Raw genomic sequence first — 19,230 nt, 5'->3', positions numbered from 1 at the left:
CAATTCCCATGACTACATCAGAGGCAGAACGTTGTTTTTCAACTCTGAAAAGAATAAAAACTTTTCTAAGGAACACCATGGGTTGCGAAAGACTAAATGCACTTGCAGTGCTTTCAATTGAAAAAAAGTTCTTCAGCAGTCATTCAGAAGTTAAGGCGAAAATATTTACATCTATTTAGGATTCCTTTAAGTTATTGTATTTTTATACATATGCATATAAATTATATTTTTTATGTTTGTTTTATTTTTACACAATATTAAAACAATAGGTATTTTTTTAAAACAACACCCCCAATAATCTTAGGCACGAGCCGCCACTGATTAGAATAGAAAGCTTTTCAGCATCTAGGGGCCCTTAGGTGTGGGATACTACTACTCGTTGGGTTAGTTGGAGCTATATACGTCGAGGGCGACACAAGTGCTATGACTTATTTAGAGCACATTCTGTTAAAGTATTTGTAAAATAGGAACAGGGATGCGACATTGTGGCGATGGGACAGAAGTTGGAGTTTGATTGATAGTGCGGAACCTGTCAGATTTGAGACTCTTTTTGGACACTGTTTAAGACTGAGAGACTAGTGGTAAATGTAATAGTCCAGATGAAGCAACAATACTTCATGCATGGGCGAATTGTGGCTTTGTAAAGATATAGAATGCTTTCTAGTGTGAGTAATTTTCTCGCATGGTAGAGGGAGCCCATCATCTTTGCAATAGCTTTGGCAATGCCCTCAATGTATTTGTTCCGATTCTGTGAATGTTGGGCCGAGGTGTTTAAAAAATGGGCTCTTGGTTAGGGTCTTATTTGTCCTGGCAATCGTTGGTCGAGAAAGATTTTTGTAGTTGTTAAAGGAAAGAAGCTTAGTCTTAGTAGCATTAAATGCTACCGACCATTTTCAGCCACATTTCAATACAGACGAAAAATCATTTTCTGATGAAAAATCATTTTCTTGTGTTTCTGATGAAAAATCATTTTCTGATGAAAAATCATTTTCTGGTGTTTCTGCCATTGCTTTGTCTGTATGTACATGAAGGTTTTAGATGGTGGGAAGGAGGGTGAATGATAAGAGAAGTAGTGGGACAAAGTGAATAGCGTAAATAATTGAGAGAAAGAAAGAGATAGAAAAAGAGGAGGTACAGGGAGAAGAGAGAGAGAGACAGAGAGAGAGAGACAGACAGACAGACAGACAGACAGAGAGAGAGAAAGAAGAACAAAACTAGAAAGAACAGACAAAAAAGAATAGTTACTCAACTTCCTCCACAAACACAGAGACAAAAGATCGGTTTTTAATGTGGGGAAAATCAACTCCCTCCCACCAAAAGGGGAATTCTGGATTCGAACAAAAAATATTTACCTTTGTCAAGAAGAACCACTCATTCACTGACCAAATGAAGTGTAGTATATGAACAGTTACTACACCTTATTTCTAGCCAATATATATATGTATAACTAGAGCCAGTGGTATTAAGCCTGGTGGGTTGAACCAACTTTCTCCAGAAGAGAAAGTGTCTAGAAAATATCAAATTCACAAACGATCCCTAGTTGCGTGGATATCTCGATTAGGAGAGATGACAATGTTATGTTTTGTAAATCTTGTGGGGCGGTGTCAACGTCTTCCTACATACAGGGGCTCGTATACCAAAATGGTCACCCATTTTAGTACTGTTATAGTCATTGTTAAGATCTGATTCCGATTTATTAAGTTTTATCCTAACATGACATAAGAAAAAATTGATGGAGCCCTTCCGAAGTTATCCAAAGAACAGTAATAGCATCAACAGGAAGAGCAATAAATTTGGCAGCAGAAGCAGTTACAAATATTAGCAGGAGCAGAAAGAATTATGCTGTATGTGTGTGTGCATGTGTGTGTGTGTGTGTGTGTGTATGCGCGTGTTTGTGTGTGTGTGTGTGTGCGTGCATGCATGCGTGGGTGCGTATGTATGTGTGCGTGTGTGTCTGTGTGCGTGTGTGTGTGCACGTGCGTGTGTGTGCGTGTGCGTGTGTGTGTGTGTCTGTGTGCATGCGTGTGCGTGTGTGGGCGTGCGTATGTGCATGTGTGTGTGTGCGTGTGTGCATGTGTGTGTGTGCGTGTGTGTCTGTGTGTGTGTGTGCGTGTATGTGTGTGTGTGTGTGCGTGTGTGTGTGCATGTGTGTGCGTGCGGGCTTTGGGGAGTGTGGAGCCACCCTTTAATTGTCATTGCTCCCAGGTCCACTCTTACCAGGACTGGTAGTATCTGTTAGGGTCCCACCTATAGGTTAAATAGAAACAAACTTGAAATAAAGAAATATATTCTATTAAAAAATTGTTCTTCAAAATCACTGGATTTGGCATTAAATAACCTGAAAAGTGTTGATATGCCATAAAACCAAAACAACAAACCAACCAATTAATTCGTTGAAAAGTGTAATTTTCAAATAAAAATCTCTTTATCTGAACACACAATTATTTCATTTTAGAAGGAAAACTTTCGGTAACATTTTCTAAGTGCTCTGTATTTTGTTAACATTTGTTACCATGTTGGAATACTGAAAAGTCAGTTTTGAGCAAACATTTGAATTGCTGGTGATCATCAATAGGATGGAGTTCATTAACCATTCTCAATGGATTCTCATCAATTCGCACTGTTCATAATCCACAGCCAGCTTGAAAAGTTCAATTATATTCACTATCTTGTAGTCTTTAGCAGGGCATTTCATGTATTTTAACATATTTAAGTGTTTTACTTTCTGTACTTTAAAGCGGAGATGTTAGGACGATGCAAAAGTATAATGCATGGGGAGTAATTCTTTGGGTAAAATTGCCTCCCCTTGTCCAAGTCCTAAACTTTAAATTCTGACAACTTCTCGCGAGATCAATGACTGGAAGTAGTGAGTGGAGGGAAAACAGAGTGACTTTTAAAATGGAGAAATGAGCATCATTCCCGTTTGTTCCAGTTATCAAACTTATATTTCTAACCTTTCATGTACTATGTTTGAATTGTTGTTACGTGTGTGTGTGTCTCCATAATAAACGTGTATCGTTATGTAACAGCAAGTGATTTTCTTATTTGTTCATAATTGTTCCATTCTTTCATCATATGCTGACACCATACCCACGTGAAGGTTGGACATCCTGCATTAAGATATTTTATGTTATGTTGATCCCAACGCATTCCACTGTATAACACTTTCTTCAAAATTAAATAATTGTTTGGAACTGTCAGGGCAATTGTTTATCGAACGTTTCCAAAATACAATGGCATATTCTTGTTGGCCACTACTAAAAACACCTCCAATCGATTCTCTAAGGTCAGCAACACTGTGAGTGCCAGGGACAAGCAATCTTTTCAATTGCTGAGTTGGCAAATCAATGATGTCAGTTAACAAAAGAAGGTGGTAAATTGTCTGAACAATGCTAATAACAAAACCAATATTTGTTTTATTGATCAATTTCAGGGCCAAATTATTTTGAGCATCTGAATTGTCAATTTTTGTCAGTTTTCTATTTGAATCATAATATTTTTGCCCCAAATCATGGCCAGTAAGGATTTTTTTTCGGTCATAAGTCTGTTCATACAATAACAAACTGAGAGCTTTGACAGATAAGGCAGAAGTTGTGGCTAATGAACTTTATCTCTTTTGGTCCTCAATCTATTATATTCAGTTGATGCACTTTTCTCACATTTGGTCAATTTATGAGGGCCAAAGTCAATCAAATAGACATTGCACAGCTTTCTAGCATGTGATGAAGCTATATAAGGCATTCCATCTGAAAAGACATCAGATACCAAGTTAACAATGACACCATCGACTGAAATACTCTGGGTTCTGTGGACAGTCAAAGCATATTTGAACAACAAAGGTATTTGAGATCTAGTCACAAAGACTCCATGAGCAAGCTCATACCAGCTTGCACAAATTTAACATTGACTGCATGATGCATATGATAAAATTTTATAGTCACAGCAATAATTTTGCCATTTTTCATTTGTATTTCAGTGACTTTATTACGGGATAGCAGTCATCGCAAGTGAAATTGGCTTTGGCACATTTTGTTGAGTCTCACTAGTTCCTTGTTCGACTAATATACCAGTGTGATGAAAATAACGTTGGTTTCAACCAATTACAATGCAGTGATATCGTTTGTTAAAATAATTTCTAATAACGTTCCAAGTTTACAGATTATTCAAACTGTTATTGGCATCGTGTTTATTGTAATGTCACGTTTGACATGATGTAACATTCGGCGTTAGTAAAGTGTCTTTCTGAACTTGAGAATATTTATTATTACTAGAGAACATATAGCGAATTGAATCCGAATAATCGAATTGATTCAAATGATTAATGTTCATCTCAAATACTCAGCATAATCACATGTATACAACATAATCATGTTGACACACTGGTTCTTATTAGATCAACGAAGTTAAGCAACGTTGAACCTGGTCATTACTAAAATAGGTGCCCAATTTGGCAATTCCAGTATGTATGTAAGAGGACATCAACTACTCCCTGCAAGAGTTGCAAAATCCAAACATTGTCATCTCCCCTAATGGGGATATGCATGCGACTTGGGACCGCTTGTGAATTTCATACTCCCATGAAACTTCCTCCTGTGGAGGAAGCTGATTAAACCCAAATAGGGTTAGTGCCGTTTCACACACACACACACACACACACACACACACACACACACACACACACACACACACACACACACGCGCGCGCGCGCACGCATACCCCCCCCCACACTCTGGAACTTAATAAAGATATTTCTGTTGTCTTTTTTGCAATATATTTATGTATGTATATAAAAACGAGCATTGCAAAACTGGATCTAAAAACCAAATTCAATCTTTCTAGGTTCTGGTGAGTTTCGAACTTGTGACCTTATGTGTGTTAAGCGGATGGGAGAACCACTATACTATGGAACCTTAACGACTACCTGATATTGTATATACAACTATTGAATCCAAATAATCGAATCGATTCAAATGATTAATGCTCATCTCAAATATTGTAGAACTTAATAAAAATATTCCTTTTCTATACATATTTTTTGGCAATTAATTTATTCATGTATATAAAGACAAGAGCGTTGCAGAACCGAATATAAAAACAAAATTTAATATTTCTAGATTGTTGCAGGTTTCAAACTCGCCACCTTCTGCATGGTAAGCAGACATGATAAGCACTACACCACAGAACCTTAGCGACTGCCTGTTATTGCATATACAATTATCATTATTGTATTTTTAAGGTCGCTATCTTTTATGTGCATGTAAAAATCTTATGAACCAAAATTGTAAAAAGACTTTTTTCTAAAACATCGATAGTTAGATCAAAATATATAAAATAATGGGTTTGTATTACTGTACACATAGATTCAAAAAAGTTGTCAAAAACAAATATATAACAAATAAATGTTATCAAAGGCAAGATAAGTTACTTTTCTACCAAACTGGATATATTTTTTGTGTTTTTATTCAATGTAACATGTTTATTCAGCTCGAAAAACATGCAGTGTTTACCGATGTATTGGAAAATTCAAAATGGCGCACGACTCTCTCTTTAACACGGTAAGTTTGGGAAAAAGTGTTATGCATAATAAACTAGACAAAATACTCTTAAAAAACCACCGAATATCTGTCAAGTTATGTCACGGTAACATATATTGAGCGAGTTTCTAACAGTATTTTGTCTGGTTTATTATTTATAACACCTTTTCCAAAACTTACCGTGTTAAAGAGAGAGTCGGGCGCCATTTTGAAGTTTCCAATACATCGGTAAACACTGTATGTTTTTCGAGCTGAATGAACATGTTACATTGAATAAAAACACGACAGTTATATCCAGTTTGGTAGAAAAGTAACTCATCTTGCCTTTGGTAACATTTATTTGTTATATATTTGTTTTTTGACAACTTTTTCGAATCTATGTGTACAGTAATACAAACCCAAAATAATATCTCAAATGAATTAGAAAAACATGAAGAATATTATTATCACTATTTCAAAAGACTTCATTATACATTTGGTAAGTAAATTTAAAATTGTTTTTTTTTTATATAAAATACCTGAAACTTAATTATGGTATAGTAGTCATCGCAAGTGAACTTAGCAACACAACATTTTGTTCAGTCTCGCAGTACCTTGCTTGACTAATACATATTTATACATTTCTCAGTAGTTGACATTCCAATGCCAAATATATATTTATATTTTTTCTTTCATAATGTTTTATTTTGTCTTACACGTGTTTTTTTGAATTTGTAAAAACACCAAACAATTCATCAGAGACAGTTTAAATGTTCCTTGAAAAAAAAAACAAAAAAACAACAGTTCCAGAATTTTTTTTTCCGGATTAAAGCGGATAAGATCTGTTAAAAATAAATGAACATTTTCAGAAGTCATATGATTAAAAAAAACTTACTTATTCAAGATATAATTGGGGTGTTTCAGGAGGGAAGGTTGAAGTATTTTTTTTAGTTCCCTGAGGATGCATTAATGTTTAAGGTACCAAATTCATATATTTATACATAATATATATATTTTACATATATATATGTATCTGAGTGCATGTGTGCATCTTTTCTATCTCTCTTTCTTTCTCTCCCTCTCTTTCACCCTATCTATCTATCTATCTATCTATCTATCTATCTATCTATCTATATATATATATATATATATATATATATATATATATATATATATTACGGCATAATCACGTTAACACATCACTTCTTGTCAGATCATTGAAATTAAGCAACGTTGAGCCTGGTTAGTACCAGATGGGTAACCATTTGAGAATTTTAGGCACTGTACGTGCTCTCCGCTTATCTCAGCATTTGTTTCCAGTCGTCCTGTACATACACTTCACTTGCCACTGGTATTTAACAATGTCAATTCAGGAGAGGCGTGGTTGGAGATTGCGCACCTCCTGCCACAAAAATTTCATATGCAGGCACCCCTTCGTGGGTATCCATAGTCTGTCAAAAACTGAAGGAGTCTGTATATATACGAGGGGCGTGCAATAAGTAATGCCCCTGACCTACTTCCCATAGCAGTAAAGCAACGAAACTTGGCACAGTTTTTCTCTACATAGGAATCACCCAGAGTTATGCATTTCTCCCATCGTTTGATGCAGCTCTGGAGACCATTTTGGTAGAACACCCCAGGTTGGTTCTCCAACCACGACGTAACTTAAGAAATCAAGGCTGACATCTGGGAAACACTTTCCTTTCAAAAACAATTTCATGGCTGGGAAGAGGTGAAAGTCAGAGGGTGCAAGGTCAGGAGAGTAGGGAGGATGGGTTATGATTTCATAAACACACACCCGTGCTTCTGATCTGGCGATATGCGAGTTGTGGACTGGAGCATTGTCCTGCAGGAGGAGGGTACCTTTGCTGATCTTGCCCCACCTCTTGATTTTGGTAGCTTCCCTTAATTTCCTCAAAAGTGAAGCATAATAGGCTCCTGTAATTGTGGTACCCTTTGTCATTACTATTCCGTCCTGGTCCCAGAAGACTGTGAGCATGACCTTGCCAGCGGAGGGCTGCACCCTTGCTTTCTTTGGAGATGGTGAGTCCAAGTGCTTCCACTGCATTGACTGGGCTTTGGTCTCTGGATCATTGTGATGGACCCAGGTTTCATCCTATGTAATCAGTCTTTTGAAAATCTTCTTGGCACATCTTCAAATTCATCTTCGAGCACTCGACGCGTTCTCGCTTCTGGAATGGTGTGAGCAACCTGGGAATCCATCTGGCAGACACCTTATGCATATGCAAATGGTCATGAATGATAGTTTCCACAGACCCTGTACTAATCTTGACATCTTGGGCTACTTGGCGAATAGTAATGCGCCGATCTTCCAAATGGCAGCCTCAACTTGACAGACAGATGCCTCATCAATGGCAGAAGGGGGGGGGGCGACCAGGTCTGGGAGCTGTTTCCACAGACTTCTGGCCATGTTTGAATTCACGATGCCAGCGTTTTACAAGGTCATATGATGGGGCATTATCACCATAAGTTTCTTTCATTTCATCAAAAGTCTCCTGCGGTGTACATCCTTTCAAATACAAAAACCGGATCACTGCTCGACATTCAACAGGCTTTATTTCACACCTGACTCAGTTCAAACACCTGTAAAACAGAAACCACAATTAGTTCAGAGCTGTAATTTGCCACATAAGCCGTAGAGATATAAATCATTGCACATGCAAAATTTCAGCTAGATCAGACAACTGGAAGTGGGTCAGGGGCATTATTTATTGCACGCCCCTCGTGTGTGCATATATATGTGTGTGTGTGTGTGTGTGTGTGTGTGTGTGTGTGTGTGTGTGTGTGTAAATATATAAGTGTATATGTGTGTTGGTTTGGGTGTAAGTTTTAGTATGAATGATGCAGTATTTATGAAAACATTTTTGGTGGCCCCCACCAACATATTTCCAAAAAACAGTGTAAGCAGTGAATGTGTTAAAAGGCGATGGATACACACCGTTAGTTTTAGTATGGGCTTCCCTTCCTAGGCATGCTTACCTGCGGTCTTATTGGAACCCATTCCAGGCAAATACTAATACAAATAAGCCTATACCAACCCCCTCCCTTTGTTTTTTTTATTTTTCAGCATTCGAGATCCTCTGAGATGCCTATTCCACATAATTATCTTATCCCTGCTCCAACCTAGCTCAGCCCAGGATTTTTATCCTTGGTCCCCAAAATCAACAGAGATTATACCATTTCTGTAATGACCTGGTCCCTGCTGTTGATTGTGGTGTAATGTTGGTTCTGTGCAGTTCTAGGAGGTTCACCCTCCCAAGCTTTGCCTTCTCTTTGAGAAGGTGTTATTACTACTCGCCAGAGGCGTCCTACTAGAAATGCCAATGGGGCTGCGCAGGCATCTTTTGCAGAGTCAGGGGCTCCTTCTCTAGAGCACTGACTTTTTCAATCCCGCTTTCTGACCCTTCTGTCACAGGTCTATTCCAACGTAAAACATGGTAGAAACCACCACTTATGTCCACAAACTTAATCCAGTCATTTCTTTTTTATCCTTTCTTTTTAGTAACACACAACTGATGAAATTATGTGTGTGTGTGTGTATACATATATATATATATATATATATATATATATATATATATATATATATATATTCCGCGTTTCATCCATGCTAGGATTCATCAGGCTGATGAATCCTAACATGGATGAAACGTGGAATATTCTATGTTGCTTAATTGCCATATATATTTTATAACTTACTAACTAGGTCTACCTACGTATTGAGCACTGTTGAAGTAAATACTTCAAGTTTACGCATAAATTTATACTTTCGTATATTGATTTTATGTGATTAAGTTAAGTAATCATATATCTATATAATTATAAAACTCAAATGATCTTGTAACGATGTATGTAACCCACTTTCCAGTTTACGACATCCGGTTGCGCATGCGCGCATGACCTGCACACTGAAATATTAATGGTATTATTTCGAAATTATTATTTAACATGGGAAGAGTGGTGTTTAAAATAACGTAAACGTAATACAGAATTGAACGATGTAAAAAAAAAAGCAGATATATCAAAATTTGAATTTAACTATAAGTATTATGGTACCTGTTCAGTGCACATTTACCTATAAGTATGGCCAACCACTTATAATTCAGTAACTGTAATTTAAAAAAAAAAAAAAAATCAATTATAATGAACAGAACGGCTCATAGAATTCTATCTATATTCTTTTTTATTTTAATATACTTTCATAGAAATATTTCTGTTATGTCAAAACAAAAAATTATTTTCTTTACGTCACAAGTGTCACGCTCATACATGAATTCCATAGCTAATATAACATACTGACCCAACGGGTCACGAGTAGTCTAATATATATATATATATATATATATATATATATATATATATATATATATATATATATATAATTAAAAAAAAACAATCAAAATAATGAGGATAATTTCAAGTAGATTTGCTCATAAGGTGATTGTGGTATTTCAGTCATTGGAACTAGTTTAGAGAATAGACTAAGCTGATGACTACCGATTTCAATCACAACTCACCCAATTTTGGTCTTGTGCCCTACCTTGTTATTTTGTAAAGAAAACTACTTTTGTGGAGGGTATTTTGCTTTATAGACAGCAAAACAAAAAGTGGTAAAAAAAAACAAAAACAAATAAACAAGTAAATGCTACCAAAAGCAAGACAAGTTACTCTTCTACCTACTTGGATAAATTTGTGTGTTTTAATTTATTTTAAAACGTTTATTTAGTGTCGAGCCTTAAGTTAGAACAAAAAGATGTCTGACATTAGACGGTTATCTGGGAAGTCTTGATAATCGCTCAAAAATCGAAAATAAAATAAAATCCTTGTAGAAACCCATCCAATAATGTAACGGCATGGACAATAAAATTTTTAAAAAACTTTGGGTATATTTTAAGTAGGACGACCCACTAGTGTAAATGTGGTATTGTGGTGACTGAGATGATTCTAGTTGAGAGTAAGGTAGGAATTTGTTAGTATTCGTAACCATGGTTGACCAAGGAGACTCGTTTTCCCCACATTTTTAAATCGCATTGTTCCTATTTTGTTGTTCATGTACATTTTTTCTTTATTTTTTTTACAAGGAAGGGAGTCCCCACTTATCAAGGCCCGAAGGCCACTCGAGGATAAGGGTTAATAAATGTATGGTGGCAGTTTAGTAATCGTTAACGGTGTAGATTGGGTAGAATTTGGATTATTTAAGATGACAGCTCAACAACAACTTGTTTACATTGGACTTGAAGGTTACCATATTGTAATCGGTCAGGAAGCAGTGTTCTGCATGCAGGCAGTTCTAGGAAAGAAGCTTTGTCCATGAAATCTACGTTTTATATTAGGGATCGATAGAAAATGGGGAAAATTGTTGATAGTGGTTGCAGCTTGTCGAGTTGTTTATGAAAGTTTGGCAAGGGGGACATAGATTGGAGCTCAGACGAGCATTTACCATGAAAATAACGATAAAGTAGCGACAGGCTCGCAATGTCTCTTTTGTGGGAAAGAGGTTGCTGTGTAGAGAAAAGGGCATCACCTACTAGGTTTCAAAGCCGGTTTTGAACTCTATCAAGGCAGGATAGGGTGCCGAGTAGCCCCTGCTGAGATGCGGCAACAGTACTCTGAAAAAAAAAATACTTCAAAGTGCAGTATATGTTCTTTCCTTGTTTGTTTAGGGGAGTTATTTCTAGGCAGGCAATTTCCATTTTTTTCCTTATCCAGAATGCCCCTGTTTGGGGAGCTGGATTTTCTACACATTAAAAAGCAACCTTGTGTCTAACACTGTCCCCATGGGGAGACATGGAGGGAGTTATCTAAAACAAACAAAAAAAAAAATGTTAGCAATTTTATGAAGGATCTCAAGCGAAACAGAACCTGACAACCTAGCAAGCTTAATTGTATATTGAACTAAAAAGGAAACTTTCAGAAAAATATTTTTTCTTCTTTTTTTTTTTTTCTTTGATGAGGGTGTTTTGGTCTTGCTTTAATGTCTAACTCGTGAAAGACACGTCTTTGTTCAATGTATTGTTTAATTGTTTAAAGAATAAAAATGACATTGAACATTTTTTTTTTTTTTTAACTTTTTAGAAAAAATCTGAAAAGTGTCTTTCATTGAAGTCAATACGTATACGACCACGAATACACTTTCTGCTCTACTGGTTTTTATTCTGTTTCCAGTCAACCCAGCTTAACTTACCGGTGTTGTTCGTTTACTTTATAGGAAGTAAAACAGAAATAAATAAAATGTACTTACATAATACTAGCCTTAAATTATAGCCATTACAAGTTGAGGTCAAAGTAATCTAGAATATCCCATAATAACTTAAGCAAAAGAAAAATATTTTAACTACATAAAACAAACAAATAAATAAATGAATAAATAAATAAATAAAAACGATGAACGCCTTGGAAAACGGGAATTTAAACACCCAGCAGACTTACCAGTCCGAGTCCGAGTCCGGTGAGTAGTAAAATGTCATTATTTTCGGTGCTTATTCAAATTAACACTTCTGGGGCCATTTAAAAGTAAAGAAAATACATAAACGTCTGTATGATGTATTGATGTACGTACTCGTTACAGAACGAAAATGTCATATTCCAAAAATCACATAAATTGATCAAGTATTTTATTTAAAACTAAGTAAATCAAAATTTACGATTTTTGGCGATTTTACTACTTAACTGCATTGAACATAATAAAAAGGCTGAGTTTTCACCTCTCAACTTCAATTTTAGTTGTTTCCCCTTTTTATACCATCGAATTTAATCATGGCGGATGAAAACAGTATGACTTGCTTAGTCATAAAACTTGATTAGAAAATAAAAAAAAGTAAATGATTAAAAAAAAAACCCCACTTAATCAACTTACGTGATTTTTGGAATATTCCATTTTCGTCTCGTAACTGGTATTTTCTTTATTTCTTTATTGCTGTCATAAGTGCCAATCTGAGCAAGCACCTTTCTTTCGATAAGATTTTTGACTTGTTTTCAAATATATATTTCTATTGAATTCTTCAGAAAAAAGTTTTCTTCATTAAAAAATTAAATAAATTGGGCTCTTGTTTCGGTAATTGAGGACTCTGGTTAATTTTTCTAAATATATAGCTATTTCATATATTTCTATTTGTATAATGTTAGGTAAGTGTCTCTGCTCTATCGTTATTTTCATGGCAAGTGTTCGCCTGAGCTTCAATCTATTGTCATCCCTTGCTAAACTTTCACAAAAAACAAAAAAACAAAAAGGAAAAAACACTCGGCTACTACAACGACCATCAACAGCTTCCCCTACTCTCTATCTGCGCCTAAATCTAAACACAAATTCCATGAACAAAGCTTCTTTCCTAGAACTGCCCGTCTGTGGAACTCTGTTCCTGCTTTCCAGCTGACTACAATATAGTCGTCTTCAATGTAAACAAGTTATTGTTGAATATATATATATATATATATATATATATATATATATATATATATATATATATATATATATAAAGCTGAATGTGTGTGTGTGTGTGTGTGTCTGGTCACGAATAGGCTCCTGTATGATTGACTATTTAAAAAAAAAACTGATTACATATAATGATAGAAGATGTATCGAGACACAGGAATGGGTATGTTTGATCTGGCAGAACGGTGGTTCATTAAAATTGTGGGGTCTGCCTTCGCGCCTGGTCCACAAAACATGGAAATAAAAAAGTTAAAAATTAAAAAAAAAGACGTTTACAAGTGTTTTTGATATAGATGTACATAAGAATACTTTGATAAGTATGTTTTAACTTAAATAGGGATGGTATAATAAAATTGTGAGGTCAGCGTTCGCGCCTGGCCTCCATAGAATGGAAATAGGCACAAACTTTAATAAAGACTTTTCATATCTATCTGCGTAAGTATACTTTGATAATTATGTTTCAGTTTGAAGAAATATGGTATAATAAAATTATGGGGTGTCCGTTCGCACCTGGCCTCCATAGAATGGAAATATGTCACAAAATTTAACAAGGTTTTTTAATATAGATCCACAGAATATTGTGATAAGTGTTTCAGTGTGAACAGGTATGGTATAATAAATTATGATGTTTATCTATTTTATTTTTACTTTCATCATATTTTACTTTGGTTTTGATAACCTCAAATTCAACCCAAATTTACAACCCTTCCTTTTTATACTTTCATAAATCAGAGTCCATTTGCTGTAGGCTGTTTTTGAATCCAGTCAACGATAGGTACTTTTGTTAGTAGTATATATATATATATATATATATATATATATATATATAAACACATGAGGAATCATTTCGATTTAAAATCCATTTTTTATTATGCATGTAAAATTAAGCTAAACCAAACTTGAAATGTACCAACATTGTGGGAATAAGCTAAATCAAAACAACATGGCTACCGACTTTGAACTGATGTTATGTTTAATTAAAAATGAAAATAGAATTTAAATTAAAAATGATTCCTCATTTAATAATATTTATTAATAATATAAATCAATAATATTTAACAAAAACAACAATATAAAATCATTTTTAATGTCTAAATAGAAATTTTTATTTTCATTCTTTTCTGGCATAAACTTTTAACTATTACCAATAGTTCAGTCAAGGAAAATAAATAAATAAGCATAAAAAGTATAAATATCAAATTGAAACAGAAATTTTATTAAAATAAGATATATAAGATAACATTTATCAAATATTTTTTAAAATCTATTTTAATAATAATAAAAAAAGATAAATGTTTTCTCTTAAAATTTCTAGATAGTGGTTTGGAGAGTGTTGAGATGGAAGATAGCCAGTTTGCTGAGTTGACCATGTCTCTCTGTATCTGACTTGAATGGAATAAGAAATTGGTCACCGGAATTAAAAATAAAATTTTAATATCTTCACCACACTAATATAAATCAATCTTTATTAAACATGAACATAGGAATACATGAACAGAAAAATTTAAAGTTGGCGTGGCAGGCATGTAATATACAAGTAAAGTAATTGAGTCTAACTTGGTCTTGAATCTATTCCACAGCTGTCTACATTGATATCTTGAATTTGGTGAGCATCCAGTTTTTTTAATAATTATAAGTCACTGCTTATCAAGGCCTGAATTCCACTTATGGATAAAGTTGGTCGGTGAGACAGCACAGAAATGAAATATAGTGATAGAAAATTGAGTAGAATCTGGTTATTTATGAGGATGACCCAAAAAGAACTTGTTTACATTGGACTTGAAAGCTATCAACATTGTAGTCAGTGAGGAAGCAATCCCATGGTATAGAGTTCTACGGATGAGCAGTTCTATGAAAGAAACTTTGCTAATGGAATTTATGTTTAGTTCTCAGCACAGATGAAGGGTAAGGAAAATTGTTGGCAGCGTTTGTAGCTAGATGAGTGTTTGCAGTAAATGATTTACAGGAGGTGGGTGAGGGGGCATAAATTGAAGCTGAGTTGAGAACCTACTATAGCTTTGAGCTGCAATTAGGTAAAGCTATGAGCATGCATGCACTTGTTGCAGGGTTCGGTCAGTTAGGTGATTGGTCTTACAAGTAAGAAAGTAGAAGCAGACAGAAACAAGCCAAAGGCCAATAAGAGGTGACAAGCACAGTCGAACAATTGTAAGATAGAGATTGCACTTATTGTATCATGAATACAAGATGGAATAATGTAGACGAATTAGAGGTATACGATTGATGATGTCTCTGGAGAAAAGAATGCTGGAAGGACAGGAAATTATGTATCCTGATAGCAGTAGAAGCTGGATCAGCAGAAATGAGGGAAACTGGAACCTGCACATCAAGAAGGGTTGAATCAACAGGAATGAGGGAAATTAGGAACTGTTTTAGCGTAAGTTATTCCCCTTAGATGCACTATTATTAAATAAAGAAAAATATAGATATTTCCGTTCTCTCGACTTTCAGAAATAATAATAATAATAATAATAATAATAATAATAAAAAAGATATAGCCAACATGACTGTGTCCACATCGTACCTTGACTTGTGTCATTCTTATTATTAACATATTTACTACCATCAAACGATAACATTACAGAAACTTAGCATCAAGAAGATCTGGGTTAACAAGAATGAGGAAGCTGAAATGTAGGCAACAGAAGAGAACTGGATCAACAGGTACGGACAAACTGGACCCCACAACATTGTAATCACCTTATGCAAGTTCGAAGGTGCCTTATTTTCCCAACAAAATCGCAACTTATTTCTATACAAGAAGTTTCATGTACAGATAAGAAGAAATGAATCTTTCCTCATATAACTGCTATAAAACAATACACTAAATGTGTACAATGATTTGATGTGGAAAATAGGTGTTCAGTCGGCTAAAAGAGAATTCTAAAAATGCCATAACATTTGTTTGTAATGTGACGTTTACGTACAATTTATTTTGAGTAATAAGTTTTAAAAAAACATTCAAGAACTTCTGATTTCTGATATATCTTCTGATATATGTTTTGTTTCCAACTCGGGAGTTAAGTTTGGATTTAAGATCAGCTGATTAATAGTGATGCCACATACACACATATGCACACACACATACACACATATGCACACATATGCACACACATACATACACACTATTTTTCGTTCATCGTTACCGATGAAGACCACAAACATCACTGATAATGCTATGACATGCATTTGAAATTTTCTGTGGCAAAAGTTGCACAATCTCCAACCACACCTCTCCTGAGTTAGCAGTTTTATTCCAGTGGCAAGCAGAAATTCAGGACGACTGGAAACAATGCCGAGATAAGCAGAGAACACATACAGCACCTGATATTCCTAAATGATCACCCATCTGGTACTGGCCAGGCTCATCGTTACTTAACTTCAGTGATCTGAAGAAAACCGGTGTGTCAATGTGATTATGTCGTATATTCAATGTGATTTAGTCATATTCACACATACATACATGGTAGCTTCCTTCAATCTTGACAGACTATGGATACCCACTGTAAGGATGCCTGCGCTAGGAATTTTCTTGTGGCAAGAGTTGCACTATCTCCAATGACACCTCTCCTGAGTCGACATTGTTGAATACCAGTGGTAAGTGGAGGTTCAGGACGACTGGAAACAATGCCGAGATAAGCGGAAAGCATATACAATACCTAGAATTCCCAAATGGTCACTCATCTGGTACTAGCCAGGCTCAATGTTGCTTAACTTCGGTGATCTGACGAAAACCGGTGCATTAACTTTATTATGCGATACATACATACATACATACATTTCCTTCAACAATTACAAAGAACCTTTCCAACCACCGATTGCCATAGGTAATGAAGCTGAGAGTTCATCATTCAAACTCCACGACCTAACATTCACAGATAATATGAATTGGAAAAAAATATACATATAAGACATTGCTAAGTCTGCTGCAAAGAAAGTATGCTCTCTCTCTCTCTCTCTCTCTCTCTCTCTCTCTCTCTCTCTCTCTCTCTACTTGACAGTGTCCTATATCTCTACAAAGCCATCATTCATCCATGCATGGAATATTGTTATCACATATGGACCAGTGCATCAACCATTAGCCTCTCTTTAATGGACAGAGTTTTAAAAAGCGCCTTCACTCTAATAGGCTCTGCACAGTCGACTAAGCTCCGACCCCTGTCCCATCGCCACAATGCTGCATCCCTGTGCTTATTTTTACAAGTACTTTAGTGGAATGTGATCCGATGAACTTGTAGCACCGGTGCTCATTCAACATAAATGCACCAACAAAATCTCTTCCCTTCATTTCAATGGTTTCTTGATGCTGGAGAGTCTTCTACTCTGATAGTTTCTTTCCTAAAGCTACTAAATTTTTGCATTCCCTCCATGTTTCATGGTTCTTCGACTCTACTAACATGCAAACATGTAAGTGTAATGCAAACAGACATGTTGCTGCTCAACTCCCTACCTAGAATGTCTTTGTAGGCATGGTCCACTATTTATAGTAGCCCCTTGTTGATTTACTTCTGTTATATCGATGTAGATTTTTTTTTTTCTACTTAGCTATCACCACTTATCAAGCCTCGAGAATAAGGGTCAATTATTGTGAGGTGATTCTGCAGTAATCGTTAATGGTTTAAGTTGTGTAGGAATTGATTATTCATGAAGACGGCTCAACAAATTTGTTTACATTAGATTTGAAGGCTACCATACTGTATTCGGCGCTGTTTTACAATTTGTCACGGTGCAAAGGGAGACAATTCTCGTTTTCTAAGAAATTCGTTCATTTTTTATCTCATAAGTTATTTAGGGAGTTGAGTTAATGCTTTTCGGGCACTGCCTAATAAAATAAATATTTCAACACAAGCTACTGAATAAACGAGCAAACAACTTCGTAAAACTTCACAAGGAAAATGTTTATTGAAGCAAGTCATAAAATCAACAACGCCTATCCTTAAAAAAAAAAAAAAAAGCCCCCGGATATAAATTTAAATCGTAATAAAATCAAGTGTAAGCTCCAGATGAGTTTCCCTTGATTTTTCAAACTAACTAAAATAAAATTAAACATTTTTAGGGAGTTGAGTTAATGCTTTTCGGGCACTGCCTAATAAAATAAATATTTCAACACAAGCTACTGAATAAACGAGCAAACAACTTCGTAAAACAAGGAAAAGGTTTATTGAAGCAAAGGGTAAGATGCCCAAAAGATATATCTAGGATAGAACTCGTCTGCCTTTGCCCTGTAGTTATTCCCAAGTGGGAATCGTCAATACCGGTGTAGGTAGAGAGAGAGAGAGAGAGAGAGAGAGAGAGAGAGAGAGAGAGAGGAAACAGAGGAAACAGGTACGCTCTCTTTGACGTCTCGCTGGAAAAGGGAAGAGTTTTTCTAGTCCGGGACGGAAGCAGTTATAGGGTAAGGAAGATCCCTGTGCTATGCCTCTGATTGGTCAGTATGTGCCATATCGCACAGTCAGGGGAGGTACTGACGCACAAGAAAAGAGTTCTATTTTTTTCTGCTACAGTTAGCACGCGATATTTATTTTTAAATCAAAACATTAAAAAAAGAAAGCTGCGACGAATTTTTTTAAATATAACAAAGTCGAAAACATTAATAATGCAAAATGTAGTCTTTACGCAAGAGAAAACCAACGAACCCACGATATTTTCAGTAGATGAAAACATTTACAAAAGAAGTTCGGCAACTTTTTTTTCTTAATTAAAAAGTAAATTTTATGGTAAGGTTTTAAGAAATTAGTCTTTAACCTTTAAAGATAAAAAGAATGAAACTCTTTAATAAAACAAGGATGAAATTTTTAAAGCTGTGGTGACTTTTTTTGTTACTGTAACAAATCTTACAATATGAATAACACCAATATCTAGTTTTTAACATTACAAAAAATTAAAACGCGACGATAGTTGTAGAGGAATTGTAATTTTTATTAAACGAAAATTGCGATTTATTATTGTTGTGAAGGAACATAACTGGCTATACACCGGTTACAAACTGTATATATATATTGGACTGTTTGGCAGACAGCGGCAGACAGCGGCAGACAAGCAGTCGCAGTAAGACGGATAGTCTTACGTGTTGATTATCAGACTTTCTTCCCCATACTTGTTACTATGTACTTCTATTTACCTTAGGCGAGCCGCCTTACGTTTCTGTATTATAAATAAACCCCATTACACATACCACTCGGTGTAACTCACGTTTGTCTTTATTTCCTAAGTATTTAGGAATATAACAATGGCGACGAAAGGAT

General features: G+C 35.3%; 1 protein-coding gene across 2 annotated transcripts in view; it reads left to right on the top strand.

Moving 5' to 3' along the window:
- The first annotated feature begins 11,587 nt into the window (after positions 1-11,587).
- The window catches only part of LOC145297586 (stAR-related lipid transfer protein 3-like), a 78,981-nt gene continuing 71,338 nt past the window's right edge, over positions 11,588-19,230 (top strand). The window contains exon 1 of one of the 2 annotated variants that reach the window (XM_080143633.1): positions 11,588-11,983. In XM_080143633.1, coding sequence (XP_079999759.1) covers positions 11,920-11,983 — 64 coding nt within the window. In that variant the 5' untranslated portion in view covers positions 11,588-11,919. The remainder of the gene's footprint in view (positions 11,984-19,230) is intronic. The other variant, XM_080143632.1, reaches the window with a different exon arrangement.

This window comes from Euprymna scolopes, chromosome 18 (assembly GCF_053919585.1).
Source record: "Euprymna scolopes isolate OS-2025 chromosome 18, ASM5391958v1, whole genome shotgun sequence".
In the NCBI taxonomy this organism is placed as follows: Eukaryota; Metazoa; Mollusca; class Cephalopoda; order Sepiida; family Sepiolidae; genus Euprymna; species Euprymna scolopes.
This window is presented reverse-complemented; position numbering and strand designations above follow the sequence as displayed.